This window comes from Girardinichthys multiradiatus, chromosome 22 (assembly GCF_021462225.1).
Source record: "Girardinichthys multiradiatus isolate DD_20200921_A chromosome 22, DD_fGirMul_XY1, whole genome shotgun sequence".
Lineage (NCBI taxonomy): Eukaryota > Metazoa > Chordata > Actinopteri > Cyprinodontiformes > Goodeidae > Girardinichthys > Girardinichthys multiradiatus.
Window position 1 is genome coordinate 38,638,212 of NC_061814.1, and position 22,200 is coordinate 38,660,411.

At 38.9% G+C, this 22,200-nt stretch overlaps 1 protein-coding gene across 1 annotated transcript in view; it reads right to left on the reverse strand.

The window, feature by feature from the left end:
* Nucleotides 1-22,200, reverse strand: part of LOC124859272 (serine/threonine-protein kinase 32C-like) — a 122,113-nt gene that overhangs the window by 84,253 nt on the left and 15,660 nt on the right. The window contains exon 2 of the mRNA XM_047351975.1: nucleotides 1,005-1,060. Within this exon, the coding sequence (XP_047207931.1) occupies nucleotides 1,005-1,060 (56 nt within the window). The remainder of the gene's footprint in view (nucleotides 1-1,004; nucleotides 1,061-22,200) is intronic.

Below are 22,200 nucleotides of genomic sequence, written 5' to 3' on the forward strand. Positions count from 1 at the left end.
GTAAAAAAAACAGAAAAAGTTTTGGTTGCTTTTTAAAAAAAATCTGTTTCTATGAACATGTTATCGGATTTCATTTAAAAATGTCCATCTTAACCGACATGGACCGGGCTTGTATAGAAACTCGTGCACTTGTTTCTAAATCCTAGTTTGCTGAAGATCCTCTTCAGCATAATGAAAGAGGTGACAACAGCTAGCAGGGAATAAAGCAATGAGTATAAATTTACATAAATTCGCATGTTAATGACTTCATCATTTCCGAGGGATATGTTTTCAGTAAAGAATGAGCAAAGCAGAAGAAGCTACAAAAACACACAAATGAATAATGAACAAATATTAACTGTGATGTTCGGGATTTAAAATTAGGATAAACGATTCAGATCTCCAGAGCCCAATTGTCTGATGATGAAAACACATTAAGTCTACAAGTCAGTACTGAAGCCTGCGACAGGCACACACACACACACACACACACACACACACACACACACACACACACACACACACACACACACACACACAAATTATTCAACTAGAAATTAAAGTTAATCAAAAATGTCATTTTTAATCCATATTATCCACTAATGACGACACGAACACCTGTGGCACACTGCTGGGATTTGGTTTCACAGTGAGCAGTGTACACAAACACACTCACACAGAGAAATGCCAAGTTTTTCCCTCCAGCTAAATTCTACTCCACAGAAGAAGACAAATGCAGCCACACTGAAGTGCTGCTCTGTAATTAAACAGAGACGTTGGGTCAGAACTCCCAGAACCTGGGCTGGCCGGCGTGAGACGGAATGGTAAATTTAACTGTATTGAAATTGAGTTTACAGAAAGAAACACCTTGATTAATGTCATTTCAACAGAAAAATGACAATTATTTTGGCACCACATTATAATTTAATGTGAAAAGTCCACCAGCCACTTCTGATGCAGACATAATGAACAAGGTAGGTGACAGAGAAAGCACAACACACACATAAAAACTGGAAAAATATTACCTTTCCGAAACTCCCTTTTCCAATAGCCCGCAAAATCTGGAAGTGGTCAAAGTTTACTGTAAATAAACAGAGAAACAGAAGCAGAGTCAGGAAGTCAGGAAACACTTGGAAAAATGACAAGAAATCGGCTGTGGCATGCGGCTCTGATTTGATTTTTGACAGGTTACCTGTACAAGCACTTAATTTCAATGCATTGACATCACATTTGATGATTAGATGCCAATCTTTAGCGACCAATCAATGACTAGAGTCTACAACCCACATACTTAGGACAATCAACATTTTGCCAGTTATTTTCTCCCAGACCATTACAGACAGGTCTTAGTCTTATAAAGGACACTGTTGTCTAAGTTTGTCATCTTTGGCCCATGTGGTAAAACGTTGGGACACCACTGTACCAGAGACTTGGTAACCCAAAATGCCACACTGTGGCTCTGCACCTTGGTCTAGACCAGGGGTCTGCAGTCTGCAGCTCTCAATAATTTTGGTCAAAGATTATGTTGAACTGAGTAGGGTATCTTAATATAAATATGAATAAAAGCAGGGCACGGTGGTGGCGCAGGGGTAAAGTCTGTGACCCTTGTACGGTGGCTACAGTCCTCGATGCAGCCGCAACAGGTTGGATTCTCAGCCTGTTGACCTTTGCTGCACGTCTTCCACTCTCTCTCTTTACAAAAATAAAGGCCATTTGTGCCACAATATATATATATATATATATATATATATATATAATTCAAAGAGTATTGTAGCTTCACACTGAATGCATCAAAACTATGAATTAACACGTGGAATTATATATGAACAAAAAAGTGTGAAACAACTGAAAATATGTCTTATATTCTAGGTTCTTTAAAGTAGCCACTTTTTGCTTTGATTACTGCTACGCACACTCTTGGCATTCTTTTTATATATATATATATATATATATATATATATATATATGATTGCGATTTTGATGTTAAACTAAAAGTAGATGAATAAAACATTTTATAGAACGAGCAGCAGTTCAGCATTTTACCAGCTTGATGCTGTTGGAGGATCTGCTTATTGTAGAAAACATCTCTGGTTATTTAATTGAACCATAAAACACATGCATTGTACCAAGTAATCATATATTAAGCTTGATCTTTTTTTGTTCTAAGGGTTTTATAACTCTAGTAAAATGTATTTACTAGAAGTGAGGGCAAAAATGGCTCTTTGCAGTAAAATAGTTTCTGACCCCCGGTAAAACAATTTAATACTAAATGCGAACTTTTATTCTGAATCCAAGGAGAATTATTCAGCAACCTTTTGGAGTGAGATGTTACTATACAGTGAAATACTGCAGTCAGCCAATAGGTTGAGCAACTGGTTCTCAAATCCAGATTAAATGAGCTTTAGCATGATAGTAAAATTATTTGAAATCTGAGGAAGAGAAATACATTGTTTTGGAAAATAAAAGGCTAAGAATATTTCAAAGCTTTGACATTATGAATTTGGGAAAAAAAGAAAGAAAAAAGGAAAAAGAGGGACTGAAAACAGAAACCCGACTGTGAAGTATGGAGGAGGCAGAATTATGATGTGGTTTTATTTTTGTGTTTATGCTGCAGGAGGGACTTGTGCACATCATGAGGATAGAAGATTATATAAAAAATTTGAAGCAGCATCTCAAGACAACAGCCGGGAAGTTAAAGTTTGGCCACAAATGGGTCTTCAAAATGAACGCCGACCTTAAGCATACCGCCAGACTAGTTATTAAGGTCGTTTAAAGGCAACAAAGTCATTGTTTATGAGAAGCCATCCATAACCTCTGATCTTAGTGCTACTGAACATTTTTTTTTAAATGTGTGAGCATTTCCCGAGGCATGGAAAGCTTCTAGTCTAGTTTGTTCTTAATCGCCAGCGCTGATGAAAGTCAAAGGAATCAGTCATGCTGCACAGATGATGACGACTTCCACTAGCCGCCCTCCTCCTGTTATTCCATGCTGCTGATGAGATTTGCCACTGATACAAGGGTGCGAGTCTGCAAGTGTAGCCGTGGTTCAAGCAGATGTGGCCACAGCAGGGCGGATGCTAACTCCAGCAGCTCCAAGATGAAATTTCATCGGGATTTTAAACTCGAACCACCCCCTTTTTCAGCCCCAACACAAAAAGCAATCAAGAGGAAAAGGACAAAAAGCATGCTGGGTTTTTCTTAGTAGACATATTGCCTACAGGTAGAGCTCCGAGTTGCAGCTTCCAGAAGACAGAGGCAAGGTTTCTGTGTCGTCTGGAAATCAGGATAATCCAGTGTGGATTCTCCTATATCAGACTTCTGTGCACAGCTAATCCTTCCATAAGGCATGGCTCTGATTTTCGCCTCATTCTGACACAGTGAGACACTACCATGAACATAGCATTTTGTGTGGTATTAGAAAGGGATTAAGAGAAGTGTGAGAAAATGTAAATACAGCTCGCTAGATTCACAGACTCAGCAGTTTTCTTTCTTAAGATTCATTTTCCTCTGACTCATACTGGGCCTGTGATAAAAGAACAGCTTTACTGAACAGGATAAAGACCCTAGTTTCACAGAAGATTCTCAGAGTGTCATTTAACAGGACTGACTTTGAAAGAAAACCAATTTAATATTTACACCCACTTTAATCAACCTTTTGCCAGTTTAGTTGGAGGCAATATATGCCTGAACTCTTCTCTGGTCTTTTTGTCCTTCAACATCCTGAAAATATAAACTAATAACGAGGAGAAGAAAAAGTCTAAATCCTTTCCAGTCAAGTGATTTCTTACCATCTATTCATCTGTTTTCAAACAATCATCCATCCATCCATCTTTAAATCATCAATCCATCCATCTGTCAATCTTCATTCATCCATCCATCCATCCATCTGATTATCAATCCATTACATTATTAATAATCTATCCATCCATCTTTTGGTTGGATCATCAATCAATCATCCATTCACCCTATATCAGTAATCCATGAATTAATCCATCCATCCATCCTTAAATCAATCATCCATCTGTGCATCCATTCATCTGTCCATCAATTATCCAACTGATAGATTATGGTTAGATGGATTATGGATGGATCCATAATCCATCCATCTTTTGCTTTAATTATCAATCATCCATCCATCCATGGTGGGGAGAAAGGTGAGTGTTTTAAAACTATCTGCTTTGAGATAACTAAAAAAGCCCAATTGAGTTTTTCTTGATGTTGAGGCTCCTTTGTCACAGAAAAAACAACCCTATTATGAGTTTAACAAAACTATACCTGAGAGGGTGACCACTATAAAGACGTCAGCCTCTCACATGACACCAAGACACACTGCAGATGCGATGCTGAACATGACATTTTGAAATAAAAGCCAAAAAATGTTTGCATCACCAGAAATCTATTGAACTATTGAATGAACAACTTCACTTCAATGGGTTGAGTTGCAGGATATAGTAAACCGCCTCTACTGAGCGGCGAAGGAGGAGACGTGTTTGTACCACAGCACATAAATAGGTTCATAGCCTCTTAAATGTTAAACAAATCAATAAAGCTTTTGACAGACTGCTTTACCTATGAGATATTTCAATAAAGTCTGTGTTTTCTATTAAGTACTGACAAAGAGTGACCATTTCCTTTACAGAACCAAGAGACCGACTCCCACGCAGGAACATCCACGCTGACTAAGAAAGGCCCAGGAACCTTTGTCTGAGACACTGATGTGAAAATTACAAGAGTCATTGAAGCACCACTGAATGTATTTGTAAGCTGCAACGTGTCACAGTGAAGTGGTGCTCTAGGAAAAGAAAAAACAACTAAATAGTGATGAGGAAGGCCTTGAAGGAAACCAGTATCTCTACAATGCGGCATGCTGGCACCATCAAGCACTCTCAGGTTTCTCTGGACACTGCACTAAAGACCACAGGCAAATGCAACCGAAGCCTAGAGTGAAAGTCAGCTTCTTTATTTTATCACCGTGTAATGGGAGAACAACAGCCTTTTTTTCTTTGTAGGTGCTACAACCTGCTGACACACCAGGACTCGGTGCTGAGTAGACACAGACGGCCTCCTTGATGGGTGTTCATCTCCTGTGGGGAAGTTGTTATTAGCAGAAAGCCCGGTTCAAGGTGTACGGTGAGTGTGAGACTGACAGTGGTGTGCAATAAGCCTAACTGGAATAGCTGGGAATTTGGTGTTTTCACCCCTCCTTTAGATCACTCAACTAACGGAAATATTTCAACTGCCGCTTGAAAATGAATACTGGGCGTAGGCAGGCATCACATTCTAATGGTACAACACCGAGTAAAAATACAACACTACAGCATCACAGCACATAAACAAAAACATTACAACAAAATTTACAGCATGTTGATGTTTTCATTTAAAACAGAAAACTTATTATTCCTACTGCTGAAAAATAATATCCCATATTGAATGTTATAGCCATGATAAAATCACATAACCTTTTTTTTCTTGTCATTTTGAAAGATGTTAGATAAAAATACAGAATGAATCTGAGCTTTAGTAGCTGTATATTACACCTTTCTGCCATTCTGCTCTTTACACAGTAACACAAGAAACTGAGGTTGAACTTGTTAATTAGTCAGGTCAGGTACTAAGTCTGCTGCTTGTGGCTTGTTTAATGTTGTTTGTTTCACAACAACATTTCCTAAATAAAACATATAGGTGGCGCTCCTTTAGTTTTACACCCCATGGCTGTATGCGTTTCTCTCCATCCAACCGTCCACCACACTGTATATTTATAAGCAACTTTAAGCCGATTCCATCAAAATACATCAAATCAGCATCTAATTACTAGTAAAATATAAAAAATGAAGGTATTTTCTAAAGAAGCTGATCAGTTTTCATTTTAATTCCAAAGCAAGGTAATATTCTAAAAAAATCAGCACAACTCAGATATTTTAACGTCAACATTAGTATGAATTGAGTGTCCTGAACCAGTGTTTCGCCATCCGGCCCATTTTATCAGAAATGTCTGATTATTTCTTACAATGCCATAACTTTGTCATTCTTAAAGACACTGCACTGGAGAATGCATGATGTTTTAATCAAAATCTTGGCTATAATAATTATAGCTTCTAAAATACACATTTTTATACAGAGAATAAGAGGAAACGGGGTTAGAGGAGGTAAAGCACAAGGAAGACACATTCAAAAACACAGACAATGCACAATGCAATAAGATCAATATGTCTGTGTAAAACAAATGATACCACACAAAGGAAGAATGTGCTTACACACAGAAAAAATCTATAACAGGAAGAAATTCATACAAACTCTGTAGTCATATTTTGATATTAATTATCAATCCTGAGATAATGCAATTTTCATGAGACATTTCTTATTAATAATCATCACAGTGGCTGCTCCCGGCACAAAGAGCGTAGTGAGAGAGGAGGAGGAGAGGCCATCAATCAGCAGTAACAACTTCAACTCTCCTGCAAGTCTCTTCTGTTTGGAGAGCCAGCCCACAACGTAGAGCAAAATGGTTTTTGCCATTATTTGAGGTAAAGACTGTGCTGATGCCAGTCAGTTTACAAGATTTTATAGTGCAAAGCACCGAGGGGTCAGACTAAACCATGACACGTCTTGTGACATTTCCATAAAATCTTCATGCAGGGAAAACTTCAAATAAATTGAGAACTATTCAGGGTTTAAGGTATCTACCTTAATTTATTTCCCCTCCAAAACGGAATTACTCATCATGTTGCTGGAATAGAGTTGTGGTTGTGAAACAGTTAGGAAACACAACCAGCAGACAGTCAAATGTCTTATTAGTTCTAAATCTGAGAGTAACAGCACAAAAAGTTTGCTTTATGAAATACATTTCCATTTCCAAAAGCTCTTATTGGGTTATGGCTGCTATAGACAAAATCTCTCATGATTAAAGACAGGTTTAGTGTTTCTTAAATTCTTAAAGTTATTTTTCTTTAAGTTTAAACCTAAATCTGCCAGAAGTATGAATACTTTAGGCCTAACTGTGCTCTTTCAATGCTTCAGCTATTCTGGCTTCTGGCAAAGAGGCACAATGGGGAAGGAGAAAAAATGTTTAAAATGATTTAATTTTACAAGGCAGTTTAAACAAAATCAATACTGTGAAGATTGTGAAATTTTGAGGCTGCAATAAGGCTAAAGCCTCAGTGGGCTCAGGCAGTATCCACCAGTACTCACTATGGTTTTACAATCAGCTTCAGTTCAGTTCAGCTTGAATCTTGCTCAAAGGATGGAAAAACTTCACTATTTGTTGTTAAGATATCCTTTGGGATTAACACGCTAACCTTGAATATTAAGCAGAGATGAGTAGCCTTTGGCTTTTTGGTTGACAAGAATTACAAACAATGTTCTTTTTATCCAAGATCAGCTGTGAAAATCCACAGCCTCAATATTCAGTAAGTAGTCATGTCTAGAAATATCATTGGGTATAATATAAAACCATCAAGAATGAGGAAAATTAGGAAATGCATTTCTCTTTAAATCACAGCACCATCCACAACAAATCAGTCTCAACTGCTCTGCCTTCAGATTCACCCTGGATTCCCTCCAACAAGATAATCTGAAGAGAATCCCCACCATGATCGATAAACCGGGCCAATTATACTGTGGGGCTGTCACCTCAACTGAATGCATCGAGTAGAGCCTTGCAGAGCGTTGCTGGGGGAGGCGTGCAGGATGCAAAGCACTTATCTAATGGGGAGGCTACCTAATACCTATGATGTCAATAGGGCTTGACATATTGATTGATGCAATACCACTTAATACGATGGAGCCAAGGTTCAACATGAAGATTCACTTCATGTCTCAGAGTTGAGTTAGGAGGATAGAGACTAAAACTCTGTCCCAAAGAGTGAAAAAAGACACATTAAGAGTGAAACTACTATTTAGAGGGTAACTACAAGACCAACTTCTGAGGCTTCACAATTAAATGCAACTGCATTAGATTAGTTAAAGTGAGACCACCTTATCAGTATAACCCATGATGTTTTGCATGAATTATGTGGGTGACTTCCTGACTAGCACTGGTACATGTAAACCAAAACTGCTGCAGAGCAAAAACAAATTAAAATATGTGGGAACATCAGGGTTAGGGTTGGCTGCACAGCTGCACCTTCTCCTTTCAAAGATTGGGAAATGATGACCTAAAGAGATGGCCTCTTATTACGATATTTATCTGCTTCATCAACTCTAGCTCTGCTGGAAAGTTATTATCCACTTAAAAAGCTCCGAGACGCATCAGGACTTACAAAGTAAGAAGGTTGGTGGTGTTTTATTGAAGAAGGTCGGGCAAAACCAAATCAACCTCAAATCAATCATAGGGCACATTGGAACCAGCTCAGAGCGAGTACATTTTCTATTTGACTGTTTAAGCATATAAAGTCAAATGCATTATTTTTCACGTGTATTTCTGAGACTTTTACTTTTTAACTTTACTCAAAAACCTACGGTACCCTCTACTTGTCTTATGCCCCCTGGTGAAAGATGCAAGTACTACAGGTGGCTGCAAGAACCTTCTAAGAATTTGAGTTTTCAGGGAGTAAAAAGTCCAAAGTCCATTGTTTGGAATGGTTACTGAAAGTAAACTGTAAACCTGCAGTTACTCATTTATCCATAAATTCTGCTTTTTACCAGAATAGTCTGAAGGAGAATCTCCGGACCTCGGTTCTTGAGCTTATAACCATGCACGCTGGAGTTATGCAGCAGGACAATCATCTAAAGCATTCTAGCAGGTACTCATCTGAATGGCTAAAGAACAAAAATAAAATGCAGGTTTTGGAGTGGCCTAGTTGGTTGATGTTGGTTGTTGCTGCACAACAGTTATTAGGTATAGGGGGTAACTACTTTTCATACAGGGCCAGGCTGGTTTGGATGTCTTTCTTCTTTGATAAAAGAAATCATCGTTTAAAAACAGCATTTTGTATTTAGTCAAGTATTTTTTGTTTGATAATAGAGTTAGTTTAAATTAAAAAAACTAACTATATTAAAAAACCTATTACTTAAAAGTTATTAGCTACCAAAACAAGTTTACTGTATACTGTTCTCTTTCAGGAAGTTTCCCCTAAATTTAATCATTGAGGAACATCACCAGGAATAAGGTGGATAAAAGAATTTGCACCTTCATCTGCTGCCGTTTCTTTCATCTCTCCTGATTATCTCAGTCTGTCAGAATGCATCATTCATTTAATGCTCGAGCTACAGTCCACATGACTGAGTTTCAGTGTTTTCGCCAGTCTTCCCCCCAGAAACAGCCTGAGACTTCTGCCAAGGTTCTGTCAAACAGGGCTCTCTCTCAGTGGCTGTAATCTGAATATCAAATTAAAGGGAGACAGGAGAGTGAATATGAAAGCAAGGCTTTGCCCTTTGAAAAAATGAGAAAAGTAAATGCTAAAAATGTTATTACAAAGCACATCTGAGAGACAGCATGACTGTGCACCGTCTTGGACAGAATCAATGCACGAGATCAGAAAAACACACTGAGAATCAATCATTTCCTGTTTAATCTTCTGAAAATACTCTGTCTTGTAATCCGTACCGTTCCCTGATTTTGCTGACAGGTTACCATTTGCATAAATGCTGAACATAAGAAGTATGTTGCACGCTTGGACGCTTTCCAGCACATGCAGAAGGTATTGTTTTAAAGGATGAGGACCATATCTATATAGCTTGAGTGCTCTCTACACTTTAACAGCCATAGAGACAACGGCAGAAGGCTACGAGTGAGTGCTTGTGAAACCTGACTGTGCAACCAGAATCATTATAGGACCTGCATTAAAGAAAGAGTTTGCTTTGCAATAGTTTCTCCTCCCACATGATTACTGGATATTTTAGGCTGCTAGTAAGCCACATTTCATGGTCTGTAGTAGTCAAGCTAAGGAGTCAGCACCAGAGAAACCTACTGTAAAATTCATCCTAATTTCATACTGACATTTTCTTACAGGCCGTCTTCATCTTTACCTCGTCCCTGATGTTTATTTAGAAAAGAAATAAGATTAAAGTGAGACTTTGCTCCACAGGAGAAATGTATCTTGGTCGGAGATTTCTCTTGTCACTATCAGAAAACTCATTATGCTTTTCACATGCACTCTTTTCTTCATCTCACCCCACTAATTTTCTATAGGATTATGGTCTGGAGACGGAGATGGCCTTGGAAGAAGGTTGCTGTTGTATCGGGTGAACCATTTCTGTGTTGATTTGGTCAAATGTTTTGGATCATCATGCAGCTTAAAGACCCAATGATTACCTGTTTTCAGTTTTCTGGTAGAGTCAACCTGATTTTTATGTTAAATTCCAGGGTATTTACAATAATTTATAATACCATGTCTAACAAACGTCTCTGACTATTTGGAAGAAAAACAGGCATCACAGATCCTCCACTGTACTTAACAGTGGGCTTGAGGCGCTTTTCCATATACTCCTCCTTTGTTTCACACCAGAATAGAGTCGCGCAATATATCGAATCACAATTGTCATCATGATATCAGTGTGCGCAATGTTGCAATATTGTAATATTGCAAGGGACTGCTAGGATGCAAAATCTGGCAGGATAGCATATTTAAATTGCCATTTACTCTTGTTCTGCATGCTGGTAATATACACTGCCTGGCCAAAAATAAAGTCGCCACCAGGAACAAAAATGGTCACCCACTCTAATATTTCACTGTACCGCCTTTAGCTTTGGTTACGGCACACATTTGCAGTGGCATTGTTTCAATAATAATTCTGCAATGTCACAAGATTTATTTCCACCCAGTGTTGCATTCATTTTTCACCAAGATCTTGCATTGATGATGGTAGAGTCTGACCGCTGTACAAAGCCTTCTCCAGCACATCCCAAAGATTCTCAATGGGGTTAAGATCTGGACTCTGTGGTGACCAATCCATGTGTGAGAATAACGTCTCATGCTCCTTGAACCACTCTTTCACAATTCAAGTCTGATGAATCCTGGCATTGTCATCTTGGAATATGTCCGTGCCTTCAGGGAAGAAAAAATCCATTGATGGAATAACCTGGTCATTCAGTATATTCAGGTAGTCAGCTGACCTCATTCTTTGAACACATGCTGTTGCTGAACCCAGACCTGACCACCTGCAGCAACCCTAGATCATAGAACTGCCCCCACAGGCTTGTACAGTAGGCACAAGGCACGATGGGTGCATCACTTCAGCTGCCTCTCTTCTTACCCTGATGCGCCCATCACTCTGGAACAGGGTAAATCTGGACTCAGACAATATGACCGTCATCCATTGCTCTAGAGTCCAATCTTTATGCTCCCTAGTAAATTGAAGCCTTTTTTTCCGGTTAACCTCACTGATTAGTGGTTTTCTTAAGGCTACGAAAATGTTCAGTCCCAATCGTTGAGCTCTCTTTGCATTGTGGGTGTGGAAATGCTCTTACTTTAACTATTAAACATAGCCTGGAGATCTACTGTTGTTTTTCTTCTATTTGATTTCACCAAACGTTTAAATGATCGCCGATCACGATCATTCAAGATTTTTTTTCGGCCACATTTCTTCCTCAAAGACGATGGGTCCCCACTATCCTTCCTGTTTTTAATAATGCGTTGGACAGTTCTTAACCTAATTTTGGTACTTTCTGCAATCTCCTTAGATGTTTTCTCTACTTGATGCATCCCAATGATTTGACCCTTCTGAATCAGACCAAAATCTTTTCTACAACCTCAGGATGTGTCTTTCGACATGGTTGTTTAAGAAATGAGAAGCAACTCTTTGCACCAGTTGGGGTTAAATAACTTGTTGGTAGCTGAAACATAATCGCCCAGGCAGTCATTATCCAATGGGAGGCTTGCTTAGTTAAATCCAGGTGGCGACTTTCTTTTTGGCTAGGCAGTGTATGTGGCCTGTTGGATGGACTATAACTGTACTTAGTGGCCACGCATGATGTGTCTTTTTAGTGGCTAAGACACTGAAGCTCAACGTGCGCTGGGAAAGAAAACACAAAATGTGAGTTAATTGTAAGCAATATTGTTATGGCAAGTTTCAGCAATAGTATTGCAATTACTTGTTTTCCTGAAATCATGCACCCGTACACCAGACCATAAAAAAGTGTTGGTAGCAGAAAAACTCAATCTTGATTGTATGTGACCGAAGCGCTGTGGTCTAGTTAAAGTCCCAGTATATTCAGAATCAGAATCAGAATCAGAATCAGAATCAGAAAAGCTTTATTGCCAAGTACGTTTTTGGACATACAAGGAATTTGTTTTGGCATAGTCGGTGCAATACAGTACAAATTAAACAGTATAAACATATCTACAATATAATATAAATATATGTGCACAGTTTTAAGTGAGTGAGAGTAAGTATAGAGCAGTATAAGATGCAAGAGCAATACAACAGTGCAGGTGATCATTGTGCAAGTATGGCAGTGTAAGTAAAGCAGGAGTCCATGCTGAACGTTAATGTAACGCATAGAGTTCCATTTTCTTGGACTTCTGAAGGTCAGCGATCATCTGCCTTACCTAAATGACATGTTTTTCTGTCTTTCCTTCTAAAGAGTGGCCAAGAAAAATACTCTTTTTGCAGATTTTCCGAAGAATAAGTTTTGTGTGAAATTGTACTACTGCAACAATATATTTTAGGGGTTAAGAGTGTCCATACTCAAATATTGAGTATATTTATTATATGCAAAAAAACCAAACACACTAATCATGACACAAAAACTGGTACTGGCACTTTTCATACATCCTACCTCATGTTGCACATCATTGCTGCTCAATTATATCTATTACTTTATGTACATATTTATTCTGCACATCTGCACATTCCGACAAAGTGTATACAATTGTTTTATAGTGCAGACGTTTAATGGTGTGTTTTTATTTTATACATAAAAAAATGTGTTTTAAGTGTCTCTTCTGGTGTGTGCCTCTATGATGCCGAAAGTTACCAAACATAATTTCTTTCTGTTAACACATTCATGATGATTCTGGATATTATTATAAAAATAGCCTCTTAAAAGGATTTGCAAATAAAGCAGCATAACTTCATTTGATGAGGAATATAATCATCCAGTGTTTTATCATAAGCTTCTTTCCCAAAATGTGTATCATCATCTCAAACATCTGCTAAGACTGCCTATGTGTTCATAAATCACCAACTGTGCTGGTAATGCCACGCACAAAGGTGAGCTGTCATAAATTAAGTCAGTGTCGTAGAACCACAGGAGGCATAAAGTGGAGCTGAATTGTGGCAATATAAAGCACTACACATAAAATGTACATCAGACATGCCTGAGTTCAAAACTAAAGTCGATCATTTTCCCAGTCATTGAATGCATCATCGTCACAAGGTTGAGCTGACAACACTATTCAGAGAGGAAGGTGTTACTGTTCATACAGAGACCTCTGTCCCATAACCAGTAGGATTTGGTAGACTGACACAGGGAAAGCCAACTTTTTAACTTTAGACAGTTTTTGTGAAATATTTCTGTTTCATTTTACAATAATCAGTTGGTTCAAATCTAAAATAAAATCCAAAGAAGAAAAATATCTGAATGTAGTTATTTAGTTAACCAAACGAGAAATTGGCTAAAGTCTATATTGGCAGGATGCAGCTTTACAAGAATCATAGCCTGAATATCGGCCATAAAATCCCTGATTGGTGCATCTCTAGTTTTCCGCTCAGTAGGACATTATAGCAGACTGATAATCCTGCATGCGGCCACAACCTTGTTAACAGGCTGCTGTTCTTGGCTAAGAAGCTTTAGAGGCTGTAGCTGGCAGTGGCCAAAACATACACGTGCTATTTTATTCCATTTAATATTGTTCACAGTCTCTAATTGGTATTTAGCACCTTCAAATTATCACACTCGGGAAGAATAATAAAACACATTTTAAATGTATTTCATTGGTTAATTTTTTGTACTTTAAAACATTGTCTTTTGTACTCTAGCCCAGAAATGGGCAAAAGCAGTCCAGGTATCGGTGTGAAGTGCTTCATGAAATGAGCTACAGTTTGTAGACTTTGAGGCCCAGTTGACCTTTACATCAAATGCACTTTAACAACTTACTATACTTCTCAAAAAATACTTAAGACAAGGATTTCAAAAACCTGAGGGTCCTCGCTTGCTGGATGGCCATTCAATGATTTATCCTAATTATATCATGATATACAAGAACCTGCCCTCCCACCCTGAGCAGAATTCCCATCTGGCAGACAACCGTAACAGCTTCAACTGCAGGATTGAAAAGCAGTCATTCACACCTTGCACCAAGTCATTCACATCTCTCTCTCTGACACGAAAGCTCCTCACGCACGAACCACACCCTGCCTGTATTTGAGATCTCAGATAGGCTTTTTCAGCGTCATAAGACCAGGAAAGCTCAAAGAAAGCTGCAATTTGGTACCACACTTTATCCTGCACCACCTCGACCACCCAGGCAGGGATGCTGTGTGTGGACTTTCGCTTGGCCTTCAACACCATCAACCCAGACATCCTCCACCACAAGCTCACCCAGCTCAAAGTCCAGGCCTCCACCTGTCAGTGGATCACCAGCTTCCTGACTGACCGGCAGCAGCAGGTGAGGCTGGGGAACATCTTCTCCCGCACAAGAACCATCAGCACTGGCGCCCCCCAGGGGTGTGTTCTCTACCCACTCCTCTTCTCTCTGTACACAAATGACCTCACCTCACTGGATCTGTCTGTGAAGCTCCTGAAGTTTGCAGATGACAGCACTGTTATTGGTCTGATCCAGGACAGTGATGAGACAGGTGTTGAATTGGCTGCTCCACTGGTACAATCAGAACCACCTGGAGCCTTACCAGGTCTGGTTCCAAGGAACCACCCTTTCTCAGGACCTGAGGTGGTCCTCGCACATACCCAGAAACTTAAAACTGTGAACTAGTTCCATACAGTCACCATTATTGAAGAGAGGGTGATGTTGGTTGGCTCTGGTCTTTTGAACGTCCAGAATCAGTTGTTTTGTTATGTGTATTCAGTAGTGGACTGGTACAGAGCGCCACCTTTCCAGCTTATGGACCTCATCTCGGTAGCTGGTCTCATCGCCCCTCATGATGAGGCCAACAACTATTGTATCATCAGCAAACTTAATAATGGTGTTTGAGGTGGAGATGAGAGTACAGTCATATGTATTCAATGAGTAAGACAATGGATTCAGCACTCAGCCCTGAGGGGTGCCAGTGTTGATGGTGAGTGAGGAAGAGAGATTTGAACCAAGCTTAATAGACCGGGGGCGGTTGTTTGATGAAGTCCTCCATCCAACATCAGAGGTGTGAGAAGAAACCCAGATGGAGACGTTTCTTCATGAGTACGTCTGGAATGATGGTATAAAAAGCACAGCTGTACTCAATAAACAACATCCGAACATTTGTCTCCCTATCCTCCAGATGCAGCAGGGCTGGGTGAAGGGCGATGGCAATGGCCTCCTCAGTGAACCTATTCTCCTGATATACGAATAGATGGGGTCAAAGAATGGTGGAAGGTTGGCTTTAAAGTGTTTTAGAATCCATCTGTCCAAACATTTAGTTGCAATGGGAGTTAGTGAGGGCAATGGGCCATTAGCTGGCCAGGTCTCTCTCACTAGTGTTTTTTTAAACCTGTATGATTCTGGCCGTTTTCAGGCAAGATGGAACCGTGGCTTTAGTTAGAAACAGGTTCCTCTTCATAATTGTGTTGGCCATAACATAACATTTCTGTACTAAAAATCCTTTTTCTTCGTTGGTTTTATGTAATATTTAAGTTTTTTGAGAAACTAAATATTGGCATTTTTAGGTGTAAGCCATTTCAGTCAAAATTAACAATTGAAGTGAATTACTTCTTTTCAATTATATTCTAATTAACTGGCCTTTTAAGTGATGCCTCACGCATTATGTGTCCTCCAAACCTTACCATAAGTAAAACAGATCAGTGAACCAAACTCCCACATTTATCAAAGAAAGTGCAAACTGCTGCCTCTGGAAGAGATTTGCATGCAAAAGCCGTTTTCTGCAAAACCGGTGGGAAAACGAGAAAACAAAAATCCTGCTGTTTCAAACTCCTCAGTGCCTGTGCAGCGAGCTGAGGGCTACATTTGATGAATTTGTTTACTTGAATCTCTATCATCACAGAGCGTCATTATTTTCTATGCTCCAGCGCTAATGCAGTCTAAATGGGGCCTCTCTAAACAGAGCATCACTTGAATATTCATCAGAAGTACAGAGCAAAGGGTCCTTTTAGGCGTTGCAGTTCGGCTGAGGATCTAAGTTGATAATTGGCCACGGAGATGGAGATTAGGATACGGAGTTGCGGAGGATGTGCCAGTGCAACTTTACACCAAATTCCAGCAGTGCATCATGTGGTCGCACAACCTTGAGTCTTCCTGCGTGCGCATCAATTACCCTCAGAGTCCGTTTTTTTCTCCAACTCTATCTGGTGGGCAGCTTTTAGGACAACACCACAGAGCAATACTGCTGAAAACCTAAAGCAGCCATTAGGGCTTTTGTTCCTGGCTGCATGTGGGTCTCACTAATGTGATGACAATCTATTAAAACAACACCAGACTGGAGAAGAATGTGACTCCTACACCGTACCTTGTTGCTAGGGTTACGCATCAAATTAAATTGAACTCCATCGGCTTGTGTCTTCACGATGATTGATGGAGGGCACAATTCAGGGACGTGCATCTCAACCGGCAAAGTTTTAGCGGATGTTTGCGAGGCAACAGTGTTTTTCTGCCTCACCACTCAGGCCTGCTCCCTTCAATGTCTTTTGCTGATCTTCCACTTCATTTTTTAATTAAAAACACTTTTTAATAATCTGGTGTACGGTGTACTTGTTGAATTTTTCCAGATTTCTATAACCTTCTGCTTACATTTTTCATTTAAAAGGCTATTTTAATCTACAGGGCCCTCCACAATTATTAGCATGCATAATAAATACATATAAAATATGTTATTGCTGCAGCATAATGTCTAACTTAAAACATAACAAACCCAACCTTTAATGTGAGTTTATTCAATCGAGAAAAAAGACCCACATAAAGAAATAATTGATCCTTTACGAAACCGGTGCCACAATTATTTGCATACCTAAATATTTTTTTCTAATAATTTATATTTACTGATCAGTTTCTAGAACCTTTAAAATCGATCATCTTGTGTTTCTCTTTTTAATTAATATAATGTGACACAGGGGCACATTTCTACTAGCCACTCACCAAAATGGGAAAGACAAGCAAACATAACATTCAAGTTAGGAAATGGCTACAAGAAAATAGCTACTGGCTGAAAAAGGCCAATAAATACTCCGGAACAGAGAAATTAGCTATTTTACCTTCAGCCGCAAGAAGTTCTTTCTGGCCAGAAAATGTTATATTTCACAAGAACTCAAGTGCAGAACTCCAGGAATTCTCAGACATCGTCCAGGAAATAAGGTTGTGGCCACAATACGTGTCAACAAGCTGCAAGAACTCCCAAACATAGTTAGATGAGAAAACCAGAATTGCAGCTTCCGCTCTAATTCATACCAAAGGTATTCAAGAAAGTTGAGGTCAGGACTCTGTGCAGGTCAGTCATGTTTTTCTACACCAAACTTCATACACCTGCAGCCATGGAAGGGATTGAAACACCAGAATTCATTGGCTTGGTGGTTGGACCAAATACTTTTGGCTATGGAGTATAGGAGTGCATGGTCACTGAAAACCTTCAATTTGAAGCTACATTCTGATGGTGACGCTTTCACGGTGTAGGATCTGCAACAAAAACAGTGGATCCATGAAATAGATCCATGTATTGGAGATAGATCTTTCATGTAAAAACAGAATATTAGTTTGAGTCTGTCTTTATACCCCTATTTATCTGTCAGTTGGTTTAATTTAACTAGTATGGAATACTGGCACTAAAGTGATATCATTGCTAAATAAAGCAAAACCACACAACTTGTGATAAACTAACAAAGAAAATGTATTTTCTTCATTTTAACATAATTTTCAGGTGCTAAATGTGTTTAGAGGGATGTGAGTTTGCATGTCCCTCTGTTTCTAAAACACAAAGAAGTGGCAGATTTGCTCGTGAATTAGCTCTACAGCAAACAGCTGCATGGATGATGTTTAACTAGGTTTAAATAAGATGTTATGCATGCATTTTGGGAAAAGCCTGCTCATATGTATATCTATAAAAATTGCAGCTGGAGCATAAAGCTCTGCATTTGGAGAGATCTTATTGCGTTGCACAGATTGAGCGGAAAAATACCATCTGCTGAAAGCTGAAACTTCATTTATTGGAGGAGAAGAAGGGAAAACAGCTGCTGGCTTTGCAAAAAACAGAACCAGCCATGTCACAGAAAGTACCAATTCTCTCTTCATGTGAGCTGTCCCTAATATTGTTGCTACCATTTTTTCATATTCTGATCAATTGTCTAAGCTGTGTTTAAAATCATGTTGTTGCTTTTATTCTAAATTGAACAATTTAAGTGAGGCACACTGAGGATCCCCTGAGTCTTTGCGTCTGCATGTATGAAGGAAAATCTGCTGTGTAAATTCAGTTCAAAAATAAAGCAGAGTGTACCAAACAGCTGCAAAAAGGAGATTGTAATTCTTTGTGACAATGGTCCTTTTGCATGCTGTGGTGTGTTGTATGTTGACGGTCCATCTAATTGGCCCACTAATTGAAATATAAGAATCTGCTTTTTATTACAGTCCAAGCAGCCATTTGCAATGCTGAAGCTGCACATTTGTTAAGGTCATTACAACTAATATATATTGAGCTCAACTTTTTGTTACTGTAACAACTACAAAGTAATTGAAAAAAAACAAAAAACATTTTTGTTCAGTGCATGAGCAATAAATAAGTTACGTAAAATAGAGAAACAGAAGCAGTTGTTAAAAAATGAACTAAAACACAATATTCTTCTGAAACACAGCAATATGTCCCATAAATGACTAAATCTAACAATAAATAAAAACTATTTAGAATCTTCTGTATAGTAAAACACAGTTGTAGCCAAAAAGCAACTACTGATCTCCCAATAACGTGATTTTTTTTATTGCATGCACAAAAAAAACAAGCACCACTAATAAACGTGGATTCTAACAAACATAGATGATCCTCAAACCGATCTGGACTCTACTGTATTCTCATCCAACATGCAACACATGTGAGTAAGGCAGCAAATTCAGACACACCCAAACATGTAAGCACGGACAGCATACTGAAACCGTGAGATGTGAAAGAAGCCGCTCAAAATGATGGCAATCAATCACCACAAACGGAGAGCCATGCCGCTGAGAGATGTGAAATTGGACCTCTCCACGCAGTGAAATCAGCACAGGGGCCCGAATCGTACATCTAAAGATTGTCGAGATGAAGAGGGAGCAAGACGGGAAGAGTTCAGATGACAATTCTGTAATGGGAACTCTGGCATGCACGGCACTTTCACAAAGAAACATCAACTGGACCATGCGAAAACTTCTGACGTTACCATGGCAATGGGTTCCTTTGTGTATGTGTGTGTGAAAGAAGATCATTCTGCCGTGTTACAGTGCTGTAACATCATCAGGTCCCAGTGTTGGCATAATTAAGTCACTGTGATTCACAACTCCTGGGCCCGAATCGGCACATTGTGTATTCATCACATCTTGGCATGTTAATAAGTGCAGGCACCATGTTAGAATATGATGGAATAAGTTCTCCGAGACTAATATTATTACCCACATAGATTGTCTAGGTCAGAGGTACTGTACTGTGAGTTTTTCCTGCATGTGATGGACAGCTCTGTTTGACTCCCAAAAGTTCATCAAAATAGTAACCTGAAACAAGGTCAGCATCATTGTTGCTTTGACTGTTTAACTAATAGAAAATCGGATTTTAAAAACCACTAACAAGATTTTTTTTTAAAAGAGATAAAGAGGTACAGTGATCAAATAAATCCCGGGAGGCAAGGACACAGTTCATGACAACTAGCCCTAAAGCATTTGCAATCATGCAATTTTCCCTTAGAGCCTTCCTTGTTGGCTAAGAACCATGTTTAAATAAAACATAAGGAGTGGTTTATTAAGCCATGAATAAGGCCTAAATTGCAGTTAATTGGGACACAATTCTTCACAGAAAGGATGCATAACATGAATTGTTGCACTTGGTGTGACAGATGCTGCAAAAACGAGCAGGATAGGAGGAAGTGGTGAAGAACTCTTTATAAGCACACGTCAGGCTGTAGTATGCAGTCGTATTCTATAAATCACAATATGTGTTCAGATGAGGCTCATTCGTCAGATTAAAAGTAAATTTTGCAAATAACATTTAATCAGGTATCAAACATACTTTTCATTAAGCCCACATTTCGGTATTAAAATATTTTTTATTGATCTGATTAAATATTCTGATCATAAATGTTGTGTTTTTATTACCTGTAAGCAAAACATAATCTTAAATAATAGAAGTAAAGGCTTGAAAATATCAGTCTGTGTGTAATCAATCTATATACATAGTTTTACTTAGTAAATTAATTTATTGAAGTAAATAATTTTTTTATGATTTTATAACTTATTGAATGGGTCTATATTAATGATTTCCCATTCTTCAATGCTGATTGTGAGCTTAAATGCTAAAAGGTTTGGATTTAACTGAAGTGCAGATTGAACTCTAAAGACACTTGTACAGGTAGGAATAGACATGCAGATATAGACATGTATAGAATACGGGGTACTTTCCAGAACTTAAGAAGGTACAGGAACCTGTATGGAACTTACTGGTTACTTTCCAGGACCTTTGTGGAAAAAACTGGCAAATTTTCTGGAACTTTTGTGGGACTTTTAATGGTTACTTTTAGGAACTAGGCTGTATTATGAGGTGACGTACTTCACAACTGAGAAATTTACCTGAATTTTCAGGTGTTTTGCAGATTGTACTTTTCAGTGCTTACCAGGTGAAAGGTTTCTGAGAACTTACTGGATACTTACCGACTACTCACTGGGTACCAGAAAGTACTTGGTAAGTAGACTTGAAATATGCTGTGTACGTAGGGCTACTGAAACAAACCAAACTGAACTGTGCATCTTTAATTTGAATTTTAACAAGCTATTGAGCTGTAAACATCATCCTCATGTAAAAATATTGCAGAACAATGCGTCATTAATAAGTAACCTAGTCTTTATCATAAACTTCCTTGACCATAACTGAATCAACTCTTCTGCCCAGTGCATGTAATCCTAAATGCATGAGACCAAAGCTCTCAGTTAAAAACTATCATGATGGATTCTAGATTGCAACAACTTCTTCCTTTGCCCAGTTTTCTTAATATGTCCCTCGAGGTTCGACCCATGTCGACTGTAATAGGAGACTTTGAGTATTTGGAGCGCAAGCATTCTTGGTGTTGGGGTTGAAAGAAACCATAAATATAACCAACATTAGCTGCAATAACCCTCAGTAGTCTTATTCTGTGTGATTTAGTTTAGTCTCTCTCATCACTGCAGAGCAATTTTTGCCCAGTTTTATCTATAACATGGCTTCAGTTCATACAGATTTTGAAACATACATTTCTGAACAGCTTTCTTAAGGTCCCACAACATTTCAATCAGATTGAGGTCTGGATTTTAGCCAGGCCATTGCAGCACCTTGCTCCTTTCTTCATCAGCCAGTCTTCCTTTCTTCAGCCTCTCTATTAAGAAAGAACAAATTCTACAAAAGTTCAACAAATTTGCTGTTGTTTTCCGGATCAATATTCTGTTGATGACCCCGTTTGGGCCAAACTACAGCTGTCAGATTGCATTGTTTATGTCTCTTGAATACGTTGGTATACAGAGGAGTTTATGGTCAATTCATTGACTGCAAGCTGCCCAGGTTCTGTGGCTGCAAAACAAGCCCAAATCATCACCCCTCCATGACTGTGCTTGACAGCTGCACAGGTTGCATAACAACCTGTGCAGCCTGCATAAGGTTGTTGTGCTGATGTGCTGTGTTAGATTTTCTCCAAACATGGCACTATGCATTATGGCCAGCCATCTCTACGTTGGTCTCATCTGTCCAAAGGACATTGTTCCAGGAGTTTTGTAGCTTACTTGGTAGATGCTGCCATATTCGTTTCAGGGAGAAGAGGCTTTCTCTCATCAAGTCTTCCAAACAAGCCTTGCTTGTTCTGTGTTTTTCCAACTGTCTAGTCACGAACTTTATCATTCACCAGGTTAACTATGGTCTGTAGAGTCATTTTCTCAGAGTATTGCATTTGTCTAAACTTTGGATGAATTTGCCAGTGTGTTCATT